This window comes from Tiliqua scincoides, chromosome 8 (assembly GCF_035046505.1).
Source record: "Tiliqua scincoides isolate rTilSci1 chromosome 8, rTilSci1.hap2, whole genome shotgun sequence".
Classification (NCBI taxonomy): domain Eukaryota; kingdom Metazoa; phylum Chordata; class Lepidosauria; order Squamata; family Scincidae; genus Tiliqua; species Tiliqua scincoides.
Genome location: NC_089828.1, coordinates 29,958,078 through 29,976,017, shown reverse-complemented (window position 1 = coordinate 29,976,017; position 17,940 = coordinate 29,958,078). Strand labels below are relative to the sequence as shown.

General features: G+C 46.8%; 1 protein-coding gene across 1 annotated transcript; it reads right to left on the bottom strand.

The window, feature by feature from the left end:
- Positions 1-1,380: 1,380 nt before the first annotated feature.
- Positions 1,381-13,723, bottom strand: SAXO5 (stabilizer of axonemal microtubules 5). Its single transcript, XM_066635537.1, has 8 exons — positions 13,189-13,723; positions 11,837-11,940; positions 7,720-7,811; positions 5,471-5,586; positions 5,121-5,224; positions 4,324-4,507; positions 2,544-2,632; positions 1,381-1,563 (listed from the first exon to the last, which is right to left on the bottom strand). Exons 1-8 carry the CDS (start codon positions 13,721-13,723, stop codon positions 1,381-1,383), a joined length of 1,407 nt encoding a protein of 468 aa, XP_066491634.1.
- Positions 13,724-17,940: the final 4,217 nt, after the last annotated feature.

The window sequence follows — 17,940 nt, the reverse complement described above, 5'->3', positions numbered from 1 at the left end:
AGCTCGAGCATGTCAGACCCTTGGCATGTTTAGGCCAATTTTGTAGGTGCTTAAGATATTTTTATACCGTGGTGTCACAGCCTACTAGATGTTTGGACTGGGATTTTAGGTGCGAACTAGTTCAAACTCTGTCCATGAGTTTAAGAACTGGTGAGATATTGCAGTATAATGTTCAGTGTAGTGCAGCTTGTCGTAGTTATTCACCTGTTATCTTGTCTATATCTATATTTCATAAGGGCCTTGGGGATTGCACCTGGTGCACTGATGACAATAGGAGTAGTTGTTTTCTTTCCCCAAAGGTGCTGTTCAGTTTCCAGGTCTTTATATTTTGTTGATCTTTGCCTGTTGTTTCTCCTCTTTGATTATCTCCTGGAATTGACACATCAATAAGCATCACTTCTCAAACACAGTTTCTTCTCAAACACAATTACATCAGGCATGTTGTGTTCCAATTTTTTATCTGTCTGCATTTTGAAGTTCCACAAGATTTCGTCCTGCTCATTTTTACCTCCTTTTCAGGCATGTACTCCCATCATTTCTTTACTATTGTTACTCCGTAGTTCTTCCACAAATTCCAATGGAGCATAGCAGAGACTTTCACGGAGTGGTTCTGGTGTTGGATGTAGATCTGTAAGATCCAGGTTCAAATCCCTGCTCAACCATGAAGCTTACTGGGTGACCTTGGGCCAGTCACTATCTCTCAGCCTCACCCACCTCACAGGGTTATTGTGAGGACAAAAGGACAGAAGGAGCCATGTACATCACCCTGAGCTCCTTGGAGGTACACACACCTCCATTAACTATCCAGTGGCTGGAACCTACTTTAACCATGCAACTGAAGAGTACAAAAGACATCAGCCTAGCTATAGCAGTAATTACATTGGTATTACAGCAGCAAACACACCTGGGGGGGGGGCTTTAGTGATGTCACTACAACGCCAACTGTGGGAAAATTCCAAGGACAGACTTTAGAACAGGTTAAAAAAAATCTTCATGCAAAATTGTGCCCCTATGCTTATCTCTGGGTTACAGAAGTCATTGACGTACAGCAGCTACGTGCTGGAGGCACCGTCCCTGGGGCCTGGGTCTGTGTGTTGCAGGAGTGGTGGGGGCGTGAATTGACCAGGAGAGAGGAGGAGAGACATGTAAGGCCATCTGCACAAGCCATTTTCACATTCCTGCTGAGTAAGGCTAATTCTGCAACAGGCAGGCAGTATGGAGGCCTCACTGTTCAAGCTTTTAAACAGCAGTTCAATCTATGTCCTCAAAGAGGGTTAAACCAGAAGCCAGCAAGCTGATATACAGAGAGAGAGAGAGAGAGAGAGAGAGAGAGAGAGATCTACTATTTATTCATCCAAATATATGCATCAGAGTTCTTTTTCAGGGGGCCATTTTCTGCCTGGGCTTATACTTCCTCATAGTGCCAAGAGGGACACTGCTACACTGGAAGTCCCCTGTGGCAAGTGTGATGGGTCCACAGTACTTATTTGTGTATTTGTCCTTCTGCTCAGTGCTGAACCAGCATAGCTCCTTCCATGGGAGGACCAAATGAGAATATTTAATCTGGAAGAGGAGAAAGAGTCAATAAATTTTAGGAATAAACTTGTTCTTAAAGCTTTACATACAGAATTACTGTTTTTAAGAATAATTCATCCAGTGCCCAAGTATGTGATGGGGAAGGGTGCACTTTAGCAGACCCAGATATCAAGAAAGCCCCATTACCAAGTGGAGAAAATACTGGGGCTAAATTGTAGATCATTGAGATGATTGTCCTGTTCCTCTCCTCCCCTTTTTTGGGACACTTTTATTTCCCCAAAAGCTCCTTTAAAGGTTCAGCAGCCTTTGCTTGCTCACCACAAGGAGTAACGAAATTACTCATTTATGGTGTCTTGAGGTCACATTCTAATGTGTGGGACATCCACTAAAATTGTGGGACATCCACTAAAATTGAGTGTTGGGAGAGTTAGGACAGACAAAGGAAAATATTTCTTTACTCAGCATGTGGTTGGTCTGTGGAACTCCTTGCCACAGGATGTGGTGACAGCATCTGGCCTGGGTACCTTTAAAAGGTGATTGGACAAGTTTGTGGAGGAAAAATCCATTATGGGTTACAAGCCATGATGTGTATGTGCAACCTCCTGATTTTAAAAATGGGCTATGTCAGAATGCCAGATGCAAGGGAGGGCACCAGGATGCAGGTTATCTGGTGTGCTCCCTGGGGCATTTGGTGGGCCGCTGTGAGATACAGGAAGCTGGAGTAGATGGGCCTATGGCCTGATCCAGTGGAGCTGTTCTTATGTTCTTATGTGACCAAATACTGGGTCTGACGGTGGGGCGGAAGGTGGAAGGAACAGTGCTGTGCCTATAGGGATAGGCTCCATTCTCTGCTTACAATGTATTCAGTGGCAAATGGCGCAACACTGAGGTTGGCAGCACTTCTCTTTGAAGCTGGCAGCCTGGCTGCCATTGATGGGGAGATTGTCCCATGGAGAATGTGGTATGCACCTGTATGCAGTACACATGGCTATGAAGGCCTTGCCTACCTTCTGCTTATCTTCCTCTGTGAGCTGGTGCTTTGGCTGTTGGTGAGGGATGAGCATATCCTGAGTGGAGGTTGTTAGAGCACCAGAAACTATATGAAAGAAAGAGGTTTAGGAAACAAAGCAAAACCCACCCCAGATACTCAAACCAATTAACTAGAAACAAGTTTTGACGTTGTGGGAGGGTTGTGTTGAATTTTGATTATATGAAACATTAGCAATGATTTAGTGGCAGCGATTGTTCAGTAATTGAAGTCCTAAGAGTTATTTGTGTTAGTTTCTTTGAATCCCAGAAATTATAGCCTATAGTCCAAAACTTTGATGGTGATGAGCTAGGAAGCTGACAGACAGTTTCATTGAAATTTCTTGCTGCTCATTTTACTTTCAGATAGTTTCCTTTTCATTATGAAAAGGTTGCCAACATACGCCTCCTTCCCTCCCACTTTCTTTCTTATTCTTTTCAAACAACAAGTTTATTTAAAAAAATAAATTTTGAATCTTTAAAACTGTTTGTTATAAAAGTGAAAATGATATAACAAAAACATACAGAAGACATATAGTATAGCATCCTCTCCGTTATTTGAAGCTTTTTAATCCAGTATCTTATAAGTAGGCACCATAATAAATATCTTTCTTTATTCTTTCTATTCATCTGCAATCCTAGTATATACACATACTGGGCAGTAAGTCCCTCTGAGCTCAATGGGGCTTGCTTCTGAGTGATATGCACAGGATTGCACTGTCAATCTTATATTTAATGTTCCATGTTTTGCCAGAAACCAAACACTATTTAGCCACTCTGTGATAGTGAGGATTCCTGATGTTTTCAACTTAGTAGTTACTATAATATGAGCTGCTGCCAATAGATTGTTAATTGATATACATTGTTCTGGTTGTCTTTCATTTTGTGGACATTTCTTAATGGTATCACTTTTGTGTCTAAAGCTATTTGACCTCCCATTATCCTATTTACATAATCAAGGACACTTCCTGAATATTCTTTTCTTAAAGATATTTTATAGATGATAAAAGCAGCAACTGAGAAAGTGTTAGATAAGCTGTGTATTCTCAGTGCTATAGTTTTAGATCCAGAGGACAGGAAATTTGATTTCTCAGTTGAAGAATGGAAATTTAGTTCACTAGGGAAGAATTATGGTTTCACAGACAACTAATATTCTGATATGTCTGACTGGAGCTGAAGTTTGGAATATCAGTTCCACATGCATTCCCAAAATGATGTTGAAGAAGACAGAATAAACGTTAGAGAAACTGTAACCTAACAAACCACTACAATCTAAGCTGCCAGTCTCAGGTTGAGAGCAGAGAGGGCTTTTTAAGATAATTGATAATTGTTGATAATTCTCCAAAATATTTCTTTGGGAAAAGGACTTAGGAATTTTTTAAAGTGTAAATCATAAAAATAAAATGGTTTCCATGAGAGATGTGACACTGCAGTTGTACATCTGAATACTGCAGAGTATGAGCTGGAGTCCTCATTGTCACAAGTGATCACCTGGCTTGAAGCCATTGTTCACCCCAGGGTGTTTTGAACCCAGTGTCATCCTATTAGTTTCAAGAAGTTAAATGCCCAATATCTGTATGGGTCTGGAGTAAAGTGATGAGCTATACCACACTTCCTCTTCCACTCTGTCCTCCTCTTCTTTTCCAATCCAAGGAGTAGAAAAAGGTGAAGAAGGAGCAGTGGAGACAAGTGAGCAGATGAAGGTGGGTGTCCCCCACCAATCCGCTGCCTCATCCCCCTCCCCACCAAAAGGGGCTGTACCAGGATAGTTGAAGGCAATGTTGGTCTTCAATAGGTTGTTGTCTTTGATCTTCACTTTCTGCATCTCAGGGGGCGGCTGATAGTCTGATTGTTGGGTGGTACTGAAGGATGACCAGTGCTTGTCTCCCAGACAGATCTTTGCTGGGCGGCCTAGTGGCTGGGGCACCAAGTTCTTGACATTCGGCTAGGCAGAGAAAACACATGAAGTCAGACCTTTAATTCACTTATACTGAGTCAGACCTTTAATTCATCAAACCCTACTGTGTACTCTGACTAGAAGTAAATCTCCAACAGCTCAGGCAGAGAATGTTCAGCTATCCTAAGGACATAAGAAGGTACTGGATGGATCAGTCAAAGGTTCATTTATTCCATCACCCCTTTTCCCCCACAGTCATCAACCTGATGACTCTGGGAAGCCCACAAATAGGGCAGGAAGGCAAAAACCCACCCGTGTTGTTTGTCTCCTTACAACTAGTATTCAGAGATAGACTGCTTCTAAACATAAAGGTTCCATTTAGCAAATTGACACCTCTTATGAATTTGTCAGATCCCTGCACTAGAGCCATATAAACCTGTGGCCGCCACCACTACTGTAAATTCCATAAATTATGCATTGTGTGAAGATGGAGAAGCCCTTTCTTTTGTCTCTTCTGAAACTGGCCAACACTATCCTGAACCTGGGCAACACTGCAGGAGATCTCAGATTCCAAGGTCAGGCTGAGAGCAAGGGAAGGCCTTTCTATACTAGTAGAGAAAGCAGGCCACAGCAGCAGACAGGTATGTGTCATCTCTCAGACCTCTCTATAGTAAAACCGGTGGTTGGTAATGCTGATGTCGTCCTTCAAATCCCCTTGGAGGACAGATGAGACATTCTTTCTGCAAGATGAAACGACCGCTGGCCCTAGAAATACCATTAAAGCAAAAGAGTTCAGATCAGGGCTTAACCTGAAGCAAAGTTCCTCTCTGGCCACCCTATTTTCAGTTCCCTGTAACACGGGAATGAATCATAGTGCCCCTGAGGAGGTGCAGAATTCCTTTACCTCACCATTGAGCCAACAGCTGAAAAGGATGTTGTATAAGCTAAAAGAGTTAGGAAGGGTGCAGGAATAGGTTCCTGGAATTGTCCCAGTTTGGGTTCCCTCCATACCAGGATCCCTCCATGGGAAGGATTCGGACATGATGGTGGAAAATCTGTGGCATCCATCACCAGGCTGGATGTTCGTCTGGTGCACCTTTGCAGAGGCTAGCTGTGGGTCATAATGACTGCAGAGAAAAGAGCAGAGAAGAAAAAGTTCAATTTATATCAGTATTGGAACCTGTGACATTTGTTATTCTTTTTTAAAAAATCGCTTTATTAGATTGTCTAATTTTTATCAAATACAGTAATGGAACAATAAAAGACATAGGGCGCAATCCTGACCAGGGCTTGGGTTGGCAGAGGTGCGCAAGCCTGCAGAGGCTGAAACAATCCGCGCTGACGGAGACACCGAGACTTGCCTTGGCCTAGCTGGGCTGACGCAAGGCTCTGAGGTAGGCAGGGGGGTAGGGAGGAGGCAGAAGGGAGGCATTCCTGGGGAGGGCAGGCAGTGGACGGCCTCAGGGGCGGGTGGGGAGTGAGAGGTGGGGAGCGGGAGGTGGGGCTGGGTGGGGAGCGGGAGGTGGGGCTGAGTTTTGCCAAATCCCAACCCCCGTTCCTGGGAGATTGGAGCGGCTTCAAGCTGCTCTGCTCTCCTCTGACTTGCGCCATCTCAAGAGGTGGCACAAGTTCAAGGAGACCCATAGGGGAAAGGGCGCCTTTCCCAAAGGTAAGGGGGAAAGTTTCCCCTCGCTTCTGGCTGAGCTGTTTTTGGCCCCTATCCTGTGCTGGATATAGCACAAGCCTCCTGGTTTGCCTGTTCCAGAGCAGGATGGGATTGCACCCATAATTGATGTGTCCAAGGATATATAATGGCCCAATCCTATTGGCGTCCACCAAATTCAAACTTCTTTCCTGGTCTCAGTCTGCTGTCCTGGGACTTGCACCAGCTATAGAGCTGGTGCAGGTCCGAATAGATCTGGTGGCTCGGCAGGGGCTTACCCCAGGGCAAAGGAACAAATGTTCTCTTATCCAGAGGAGGCCTCTGGAGGCTGAAATGTCCTCATGGGATACAGCAGGTGTTGTGTTGGTGCTGCTGCATCACCATGTGGGGAATTAGGATTGGGTTATAAGATAAGTAAAAGTCAAGAAATAAGTTTGATTATGACTCAGAACCTGGATTGCACATGCCAGAGAACTAGGATTCAGCATATGTAGCCCAGAAGGATGTCTAAACCAATCCACCAGGAGTCCTGTACTTTGAAAGACCGGTTAACCCAGAAGATCTTTTCAGAACAGCAGTTATGCAAAATTTCGATGGCATAAGATGGGTGACACAATCTAAAGTTAAATGCCATGGTAGAAATCTCCAGCATTGAGTTTCTTGATTGCCTTTCTATCTTGCCTTTTCATCCATGATTGAACAAGGCAGCTTACATGAGGCCCTAAGGCCATCAACCTTCCAGGCACTGATGAAACCTAAACCTTCAGCAGTATAGTCCTCAGACCATACCTTAGGACCCCGAGTTTGGGTGCAGGACATTGAGGTTAAAATTCTTCCCCACAGCACCACCAGAAAATTCACCCCACAAATCAAGGCAAATTCATGAACTTCCATTTACAAGTGTGTTGTAGCTGAAATACAATCTCTTAGTAATTTCCCTAAAGGAGGCGGATCAAAAAATCAATTTCAGTGTAATGCTTTCAACAGAAGGGTCAACAATGTATATATTAACATGCAGTACAGAAGAGAAACAAATCCTTAAGGGAACGTGTGACAAATAAAATATTATTGTTAATATTTATAGAAGACAATCCCTATGCATAATGTTTTACTGGACATAAGAGGAAGTTCCATGCCCTAAGTAGTTTGCCGTCTAGAAACTGTGCAAAAGTAACAAGGCGGAGGAAGAAGGCGGAGGGAAACTAGAGGTGTGGGGAAATTATGGAATTATTTCAATGATATGAATGTGTAGCATGACACTAAGAGGGTTTGTTTGGATGCAAGTCCTACTTAATTCAAAAGACTTCTCAGTGAGTGTGTTCAGGATTGGAGCCTTGGCAGGGTATGGGGAGTAGGCCCTTCCTGGGAAAAAAAATATTTATGACATCTTAACCCTATGGAGCTCAGGGTGGAATATAAGGTTCTCTTCCAGAGTTCATGTCATAAGAAACCTGTAAGGGGGATAGGCTGAGAGAAAGAATGACTGCCCCAAAATTTCCCAATGAGTTTTAGAGAACTGCCAAGTATATCCTGCAAAAGACCTACAGCTCTCCTGAGCTCAGTCAGCTGTTTCTGAAACATGAGGTGTGTTGCTTACCATCCCTCAGATTGCTGGACAGTGTATGCCCGCTTCTGCTCACTCACTGTCTGGTGGTACCGGGGATCACCGAACACAAGAGACACCACGTCCTGCAAGATTGTGTGAAAAGAACAGAGACTGGAGCCAGTGTCTGGAGTGTAATAATAATAATAATAATAACAATAACAACTTTATTTTTATCCCACCTTTCTCCCCAAAGGGACTCAAGGCGGCTTACAACATATAAAAACATAATTTAAAAACAAATAAAAACATTAACACATCATAAAAAACAGCAGTCAGAGTAAAAAATAGGTAAAAAGAGCATAGAGCAGCAGCAAGTCATAAAAGAATCAGGCCTGTAAAAAATATTAAAAGATGTTAAAAAGATGTTAAAAGGCCGAGAACTCAGAAGGCCTGTTTAAACAGAAGGGTCTTCAGGCCTCGCCGAAAGGTCTCAAGAGAGGGAGCCATTCTTAAGTCAGGGGGAAGGGAGTTCCATAGCGTTGGTGCCACTACTGAGAAGGCCCTATTTCTTGCAGCCGCCCCACGTACCTCCCTAGGCGGCGGCACTTGTAAAAAGGCCTTCTCTGATGACCTGAGAGGACGAGCCGGATTGTACGGGAGCAGGCGATCTCTAAGATACCCTTGTCCAGAGCAGTATAGGGCTTTAAAGGTCAATACCAGCACCTTGAATTGGGCCCGGAAATGAATGGGCAGCCAATGCAGCCGCTGGAGAAGCGGACTGACAGAGTCGAACCGCCTACCTCCAGTAACCACACGGGCCGCCGCATTCTGCACTAGTTGCAGTTTCCGAACCGTCTTCAAGGGCAGCCCCACATAGAGCGCGTTACAGTAATCTAATCTCGATGTCACAGAGGCATGGATCACTGTGGCCAGGTCTGCACAATCCAAGTACGGCCGCAGCTGGCGCACCAGCCAAAGCTGAGCAAAGGCCCCCTAGCCACAGCCGCCACCTGGGAACCCAGGAGCAGCTGCGAGTCCAGGTGGACCCCCAAGCTGCGAACCTGCTCCTTCAGAGGGAGTGCAACCCCATTCAGCGCAAGCCGATAGTCCAGCACCTGCATCGAGGATTTCCGAACCAGGAGAGCCTCTGTCTTATCCGGATTTAATTTCAGCTTGTTAGCCCCCATCCAGATCCTCACTGCCTCCAGACAGCGCTCCAGGCCCTCAACCGCCACCCTGGAGTCTGGAGGAAAGGAGAGATAGAGCTGGGTGTCATCGGCATAGTGATGGCACCCCACTCCAAACCCCCGGATGACCTCCCCCAGCGGTTTCATGTAGATGTTAAATAGCATGGGGGACAGAATTGAACCCTGTGGCACCCCGCATCTCAAGGGCCAGGGTGTCGAACAGGCATCCCCTAGCACCACCATCTGGGACCGACCCTCCAGGTAGGAGCGGAACCACCGCAAAACAGTGCCTCCAGCTCCCAACTTGGCTAATCAGCCCAGAAGGATACCATGGTCGATGGTATCGAAAGCCGCTGAGAGGTCCAGCAGGACCAACAGGGACGTACTCCCCCTGTCCAGTCCCCGGCGTAGGTCATCCACCAAGGCGACCAAGGTGGTTTCCGTCCCAAAGCCCGGCCTGAAGCCAGATTGAAAAGGATCCAGATAATCCGCTTCATCCAAGACCCTCTGGAGTTGGGGCGCCACCACCCGCTCAATTACCTTGCCCAGAAACGGGATGTTGGAGACTGGCCGGTAGTTATCCAACACAGTGGAATCCAGGGAGGGCTTCTTCAGGAGGGGGCGAATCACTGCCCGTTTCAAAGCGAGTGGTAACGTCCCCTCCATCAAGGAAGATGGACTGTAAGCATTTCTTACTCAGATCAACTTACGTAGTTTATAGTTTAAGATTTCACAATGTTTGCACTTAACAGAAGTGGGCTTTGAAAAGAAGTTTGCAGATTCTTAGGGTCAAAGACTTCCAACTTTCCAGCTCTGGTGTAGCTGTGTCAGTGGGGTGTATATTGCATCCTGTGGTGGAAACGTAGTTTCGGAGGTCTCGGCAAAGTAAGGGAACATTTGTTCCCTTGCCTCAGGGCTGCACTGTAGCTGCACCAGTGCTGAAAAGTTGGATAGGATTGGGCCCTTAATAGTTAGATCCGTCCATGGCTCTGATAACACAGGCCAACACACATTTTGCTTCCTTAAACGTTACACCAATTCCTGGGTATATTTGGGGTGCCGATTCCAAAAATGGCATCCATTTTGCCCTATCATGTCTAGTTTTGGAGACATGGCATAGCCTCTTTCATGAATGGTTTGAGCAGCTACCTCATGAGGAAGCTGCTTGAACCATTCACTAATAAGGCTATACTATATCTCCAAAACTAGATGTGATAGGGCAAAATGGGTGCCATTTTTGGAATCAGCACCCCAAATTCCTATCAAACCACCATAAAGTTTGGGAAAAACCCTTCTGACCCTCAATTTTGTAGGCCTATGTAACTAAATAGAACCTACAAGTGCAGAGGCAGCCTACCTCTGAACACTGGGCTGATACGTGCTTGTGGGCTTCTCAGAGGCATCTGACTGTGTAGGAATCATGATGCAGGACTGAGAGCCCAATCCTAAGCATGTCTACTCAGAAGTAAGTCTCATTATCATCATGGGGCTTACTCCCATGTAGGTGTGGATAGGATTGCAGCCTGAATGGACCTTTAGTCTGAGTCAGCAGCACTCCTTTCTGCTTAGATGAGAATCTCAAAAGCTACTAGCCATGATCACTCAGTGGAGCCTCCATTTACAGGAAGAGTCTACCTCTGAACACCAGTTGCTAGGGAGGACTGTTGCCTTCCAGCTTGGCTTGTGAACTTCCCAAAAATTCCCTAGACAGCCACTGCTAGAAACAGAATGCTGGAACTACATGGACCACTTTAGTCTGACCCACCTGGGCTCTCCTTATGAGGAAGTCTTCTGTAGAGAGAAGTTCCTGCTAAGGTTGCATACAGAGTGTCTTCTGCCCTCTGAACTATGCTCCTCCATATAAATTGTCTGATACAAAGCTTGATCTATCTGGTCCAGTATTGCCCCGTTTCACTTGATGTGGGTCTTGGATGCAGAAGGGTCTGTCCCATCATTTCCTACCTGAGATGTAGATATGCTGCTAGACATTTAAACTGAGACCTTCTGTGCTCTTCCAATGAGCAACATCCCCTCCCTCAAGAAATTGCCTTTTATTGAGTCAGACCATTGGACTGTCTGGAGTTTTCTCCTCCAATTAACAGCAGTTTCCAAGATCAGGGCTGGCCATCCATAACGCCAATTAAGGCAATTGCCTCAGATGGTGGTTTGGTGGAGACTTCTGCCCAAATCTGTCTGTCTGCATTTGTCTGCTTGTCTGCCTCTACTGCTCCTCCCCCTCATTCCACCCCCACTTCTTGTTTCTTGCAATTTGTGGCCTGACCAAAAATCCTTTGTCCTGCACATGTATGTGTGTAGGACTGGTTGTGCCTTTCTTTTCCCCAGTGGTGAGAGAAAGGCACCTCTGCATATGCTCAGAGACTATTATTAATTAGTTTTAACCCTGGCACTAGAAACTGATTTCAAGACTCCAAACCTACAACCCAATCCTATCCTTTCCCCCGCCCCCCAAGAAGACACACAGAAATGGCTTGCAGTGCATCCTGAGGGGGAGGAGTTGCAGAGGACTTCTCTGGGCAAGGGAGTGTTTATTCCCTTGCTCCTGGGTATGCCTTCATGGCTTGGAGGGGTCTCTGCAGACCTACACTAGCAAAATTGCTGGCACATGTCGTGTGGGCACGGGGCCGCAGGATTGTGTCTGGGGGTTTGAATCTGGCGGCCATCTCTGCTACCAAACCTGCCCTCATCACCACCCTATCGCTTCTCTTTCCTATCAACCCCCACCCCCATTCCAACCTCCCCCACCCTCCTCCCACCCTGTCCCACTTCCCCTGCCATCTTATCTGGGTTGGCGGGTCTGTGAGGATCCTCCGTCTCCAACCTTCCCACCAGCGTTACTTTGCATGCTATTGGAATGACTTGTATTACTGCCATAAGGCAGTTTATGCTGGTGGACTGCTCATTCCACCAGTGTAAGAGCCCAGTGGGGTTGGGCTGCTAGTGAATGGCATTGCATGAGTTACCTTGGGGCAGCGTTGGGCTGGGGGCCCCCTTTCGGCTGTGTACTGGGATTGGTACAAGGTGTTGTGGCGGGTGCAGCCATCACCTTTCAGGACGGAGTCACCTCCTGGTGAGGGAGAAGAGAAATCCCTGAGGTTGTGGTGTTAATGCTTGGTGTTGTGGCTTGGCTAGAGTGGTCATCTTTCTGGGCAGGAATTCATCCTCCTGGCCAATTGCCAGAACAGGAGGATGCAGAGTCCAAGAAACAAAGTATACTGTCTATTTGCTGTTTGTTGTCATTTATCTTCTGCAGCTTTTGGTTTGAAATAAAAGATTGTACTTTCGGGATGGGGAAAAACTCAACATATTCTCTTAAGGTGCTCATTCCAGTCTTGACACCTTTTTTTTCTTTAAAAAATATTGAACCTATGAAGCTGGGATGAGTCAGAAGCTGGAAGAGTCAGACCATTGGTGTACTATGGCTGGTACTAGTTACTCCAGTTGTCAGTGCTTCTTTCTGGTCTCAGGCAGCCTTTCCCATCCTGCTAACTGAAATCGCTTTTGAAATAGAGATTGACCTGGAACTTGCTGCACAGGACTGGTCTATCCATAAAGCTAACTGAGGCAGTCAGGCAGAGATTGGTGTGCAGGAAGGAGCCCATCTCCATCCACCCATTCACCTCTACAGGTGCCTCTGTTCCTCCCCACTCCCTGAATTGGAGAAGGAATAAGGGGATACAGCAGGAGAGGGAGGAGAGGATAGTGACCACTCTCCTCTCCTCCACACTTCTTCCACTCCATTCCCTTCTTCAATCCAGGGAGTGAGACGAGCAGGGGCTGGCACATCACCAGCTAATGGAGGGCCAGCATTTGGCACACTGCCTCAGGCACCAGGAGGACTTGGGTCAACCCTGCTTCTGCAGAAAAAGCAGGTTCTTCACCACTAATTTATGGACCCTGCTTCTAAAATCTGCCTGCTGACTTTTCAAATTTAAATTGTGATTCTACTTTTTCAAATATTGATTCTGCTTAGGCAGTAGTACCCAAATTTTTTCGACTGGTGGATCCCTTGACCTACTGGTCCATTGGCCACGGCTCCTCTTTAGGGCTACAATCCTATACATTGCATAGGGTGGCAAGTTTTTTGTGAGGATTCCGCAGCTCCCCTGACTGGTTTCCACAGCTCTCCACAGAGCTGCAGCTCACAGTTTTTGGAACCACTGGCTTAGGGGAAAGACCCTCTGCATATCCTCAGAGGCATGCATAATGTTTTGAAAATTAAAATGGGCAGCTATCATTTCAGCTCAGACACCCTTCTGAGCTGCACTCAACTATCTCATGAGAACTGGGAGGATGAAAGCTCCATTGGATGTACCTAGGTGCTGACTTGGGGCCTTGATCGCTAACGGCACATCTTTGTGGGCCTGGTATGATTGCTGGTAGAGTGACTCAGGCAAAGGCATCTTCTCTTTGTCCCCACTGGGGAAGCTGTCATCCCACTTGTCTACGCGATTGGGTTGGAAGCGTGGAATACTGGAAGGGCAAGGATAGCTCTCATGGGTGATGGAGGTAGAAATATGTTGGCGGGAGTCCGCATGTGGCTGGAGGTGGGAGGTTGGCAAGCAGATTTCGGGCCTTGGCCCCAATGGCCAGGCTGGATAAGCTATGTACGTTTCTGAGCGGGTGTCCCAGGAGTTGTCCATGTCTTGGTTCAAGACGCCTGCACATTTCGGAGGCAGGATAGGCTTCCGCTGGTAGCTGCCCCATCGAGGAGGGTAGTCAATACGGTATGGGGACACCACTGTGCTGCCCTCTGGTCGGTGGTCGTAGGCGAGCTGGAAGTGGGAATCCCTTATAAAAGTTTCCCTGTCAGGGGGAGCTGGGATCAGTGGTGGGAAGGAGACCTCCATCTTGCAGCCTGAAAAGAGTGACAGTCAGCTCTGCCACACTCTCTAATCTGAGAGCATGAGGCACTGGAGTATAATGTAGTGTGGAGGAGAGGAGAGAGATGGGGATATTTCAAAAGCCAGGGTCCTAGTAAGAGACCTTCAACCTATTTCCAGATGGAGAATTATTGCTTCCTCTACTGTGTCCTTGAATCTTCAAATCATCTATTTGCATTCCTTTGACACGGTGTGGAAAAAAATCTCCCCCTTTAGGCTGTCTTGAGCATGACTAGTTGAAAGGACAGTGAAAGGTAACAAATCCACACTAACATGGCCTCACATATGTGCCCAAAGGCAAGACCCTTCCCTGATGCCTTTTTTTTCCTGGTGTCTGGGATGGAATGTGCCATCATGGATTATGACATCATAGATAAGCTGGCCAATCCGAGATAGGAAAGTTTCCACACTGCCTGATCAAAGAAAGGTACCTGTGGGAAGGTGTCAGTAAATGGTCACAAGGGGGCTCTCTTGAACAGACCCCCAAACTGCTGCTCAGTATCTTTCCATGGACTGCCAGTCCCCAATAAACAGCAACAATAACAACAACAAAACATCCTGTGATTCTGACAAACAAAGGCCTTGTGTGGAAGCAGAGACGAGATGGGACACATATACATCCGATGGTGCAGGTCCCAGGCAGTGCTGGGTAGGGGGTGGCTTGGATGGAGATAGGAGGCCCAGCAGAGACTACTGAGCACTCTCTTACTGCATCAGAGATCTGGCCTGTAGCAGCTTCATCTTGTAATGCAGCACTGCAGATAATGCATCAACAAATGTTATTAGTCCCAAAGAGAAATGACATTCCCACCTGCCCCCACATTTGATGACCTGCAGGCAAAATAAGGGACCTGTTGTCTTCCAATCTACAATTTCTTGCTTGCTTATGTAGAGCTTGTTGTGCTGTGCTCATCCCTTCTCCCCTCCTGCTTTCAGAAATGTTGCTCTCTTTTTGCACCAAGTTATGAATTTGTTTTCCTAAGGGCGCAATCCTGACTGCACCTTGGGCTGGCTCAAGTTGCTTGCACCAGCCCAGGAAAGTTGCAAACATGCCGTAAAGCACGTTTGCACCTCCTTGAGAGTTGGCTGGGTTGGAGCAGGGACACATGCTGGCCCGCAGAGGCTGCATCCAGCCTCCGCACTGGCTTGGGGAAGGAGGGTTGCGTTAGCCAAGCTTGGCTGATGCAGGGGCCTGGGGTAGGCGGAGAGGAGGCAGGGAGGGAGGGAGGCGGGAGGGAGGCATTCCAGGGGGAGGGGGAGGCTGGTCCTGGGGGTGGGCGGGCAGGGAGCGGGAGGCGGGGCTGGGACCCTGCTGTTATGCTGGATCCCAACCCCGTTCCCTGAGCAGCACAGAGTGACTGCAAGCCGCTCCACTCTCCTCAGACTTATACCACCTTCGGAGGTGGCACTCAGGGCCTAGGAGAGGGGGGTAAAGGGGTAATTTATACCCAGGCCCAGGGTCAAAAAGGGGGCCCAGGAGCCAAAGCAGGGGGCCCAGAAATTTCCTGAGATCTGACATTTTCCTATTTCATCTGGACATGTGGGATGCTGGGTGCATGGCTGCCACCGCCACTGAGAGCCATATGTGGTGGGCCATGGAATGCATCCATGCATGGAATGGAATGCATTCCATGCTTGCATCCTTAACACTGTGTCAAATCTGGCAGGAAACTGGCCTGCTACAGTAGCTCTTTGGCTTGTGGATCTGCTTACCATGAAGGAGTGCATAGGAGCTCAGGAACACAGATGCAGGGCTATAGCTGCTGCAGAAGTATGATGCACACAGGACACTTCCCATTCTACTGTGAGCCTAAATACAATGATGTTAATTTTCTACAATGATTTGCTATGTTTAAAAGATTTTAGAGAGAGTGAGTTTGGTTTTCCATATTACGGTATCTAGCTGCCAACGCTGCTTGGGCAGGTAGACCTGGGCTCTTCATTGGGAAGCCCAGTAAACTTGGGCTCCAAAGACTTTTCCAGCTGTTGCCACCCTCTCTTGCTCTGTTTTGTTCCCCTCATTACTACCCTCCCTCACTTTGTTTTATCCATTCTCATTCCCCTTTTGGAAGGGGCCCAAAATAAACTTTGTACCCCCTGATAAAATTCCTCTTGGAGGCCCTGGTGGCACTAGTCTGAGGAGACCCATTGGGACTGTGGTGGCTTACCCAGGGGTAAAGGGAAGTGTTTTGCCTTGCCTCTGGCTAAGCCATTTCAGGCCCCAATCTTGCATTGGACACAGCGCAAGCCTCCTGGCCTGCCTGTTCCAGCGCAAGATTGGATTGCACTGCACCTGTTTTTTTCACTATCCTGCATACTCCTTTCTGCTTTTACTATTGCAAACTTCCAAAAACACAAAATAATTTTTTTAACCAATCCTAGCTACATGGAAAAAGCAACATAAGAGCAAAGGGGGACATTTAAAAAACAAAACAAAAACAAAAGTGAACTGACAAATTAGAAGTGAGCTTTTTGAGTTATACGGAACTATATTCAGGTTTCACTGTTCAGAACACAGAAGATTTACTTAGTTGTTCTAAGATTTTAATCCACTTGGTCAGTGGAAGATACTAAAAACCACTGTGAGGCTGAAGTAATACCTTCATTAGGACCAACCAAGCAGTATGCAAGCACGTAGTATGTTTTCTTTTGAGTAATAAAGGACTCTGTCTAAGGGTGGATATACAAAACAAAATGCAAAAGGGGAAAACGTGTCTGTCTTTTTCTGGGAGAATGCATTGGTGGTGTTTGTTTCAGCCTTATAATGGTAACAGAGGACGCACTTGAGAACTAATTGGTTAATAACTGGGCCTTGTTCAAAAGATACTGATAGTCAGAAGGACTTATGTGGCAGTGTCATGACCTTAGTGGTGGAGAAATGAGGATTTTGAAGTAAAAGTAGGAGCCTGGGGAAGGGCAAGGGAAGAATTGCTACTAAAGGTAGCCTGGGGAGGGGCAAGGGGAGGCTTCCCCGGCCCTCAGAACGCCTTCTAATGACGTCACTTCTGGTTTCCTCCGTATAACCAGATGTGCTGTTTTTTGGCCCTCCGAGGGTTTTACAAGGCTTTTGAAAGGTCAGGGAAGCTGCTTGCAGCTTCCCTGGTCCTCAGAACTCCTCTGGGGGAAAGGCCCTCAGGGGGCAGCTCTCAGATTGGCACACAAACTGACTGAGTGTTGCAGGGGGGCACTGCGGGAGTGGTGGAGGATGCAGGGGTGGTGGTGGATGGCTGCATGGCACCGACTCCCCAAGCCTGGCATTCAGGGCGTGTCCCCCTTGCTCCCCCTCAGGTATGCCACAGAGGTTGATAGTTAATATTTGCATCATAGTTTTCCAGACCAGGAGGCGATATGTTCTATATGGATTTGATTTCAGCTTGTTAACCCTCATCTAGTTCCCTACCATCCCCATACAACACTCTAGGCTGTCCACGGCCTTTCCAGCATTGGATGGTACGAAGAGATAGAGCTGGGTGTTATCCGCATTATGTGACACCCAACTCCAAACCTGTAAATAATCTCTCCCAGTGGTTTCATGTAGATGTTAAATAATGGGGGACATAATACAGCCCTGTGGCACTCCACAACAGCCAGGGTACAAACAAGAGTCCCCCAATACCACCTTCGGAAATCTGCTGGCCTGAAAAGACTGGAATCACTATTAAATGGTGTCTCCAAGTCTGAACCCAGTCAGCCAACCCAAAACGACACCATAATTGATGGTCTTGAATACTGCTTGAAGGTCCAGCAGGACCTGTAGGATGCACTCCTTCCTGGCATAGATGATCCAACATGGCTCCCAAAGCCATTTCTGTCCCAAAGTCAGGCCTGAAGCTAGACTGAAAGGGGTCTTGATAATCAGACTCATCCAAGAAACTCTAAAGATGAGATGAGACCACCTGCTCAATTACCTTGTCCAGAAATGGGAGGCTTGAAACTATATGCAAAGTAGGTGCTCTGCCTTTTTCATCAGGGGATGTTGTGGGAGCAAACATAATGGAGACATCAGAAACTCCATATAAGTTAAAGAAAGAGGTATGTAAGGGAGGGACAATACCAGACCCTCCAAGCTCCAATTATCATGTCTTTCAGCCCAAGTCACTCTTTGCCTCACAGGTCAGCTCATTCATTAGTCTCTGTAATTCTCTATCATCTTGTTTCTTGCAAACCATTTACAGGTTATGAGT

Bases quoted from the DNA above. Each gene is read 5' to 3' on its own strand.
- SAXO5 (XM_066635537.1), bottom strand. From the start codon at position 13,723: ATGGAGGTCTCCTTCCCACCACTGATCCCAGCTCCCCCTGACAGGGAA. The intron at 5,587-7,719 runs GTAAGCAACACA...TTTTCTCTGCAG, and splicing joins GTCCAGCAATCTGAGGGATG to TCATTATGACCCACAGCTAG. The intron at 5,225-5,470 runs GTATGGAGGGAA...TGGTATTTCTAG, and splicing joins CTTCCCATGGAGGGATCCTG to GGCCAGCGGTCGTTTCATCT.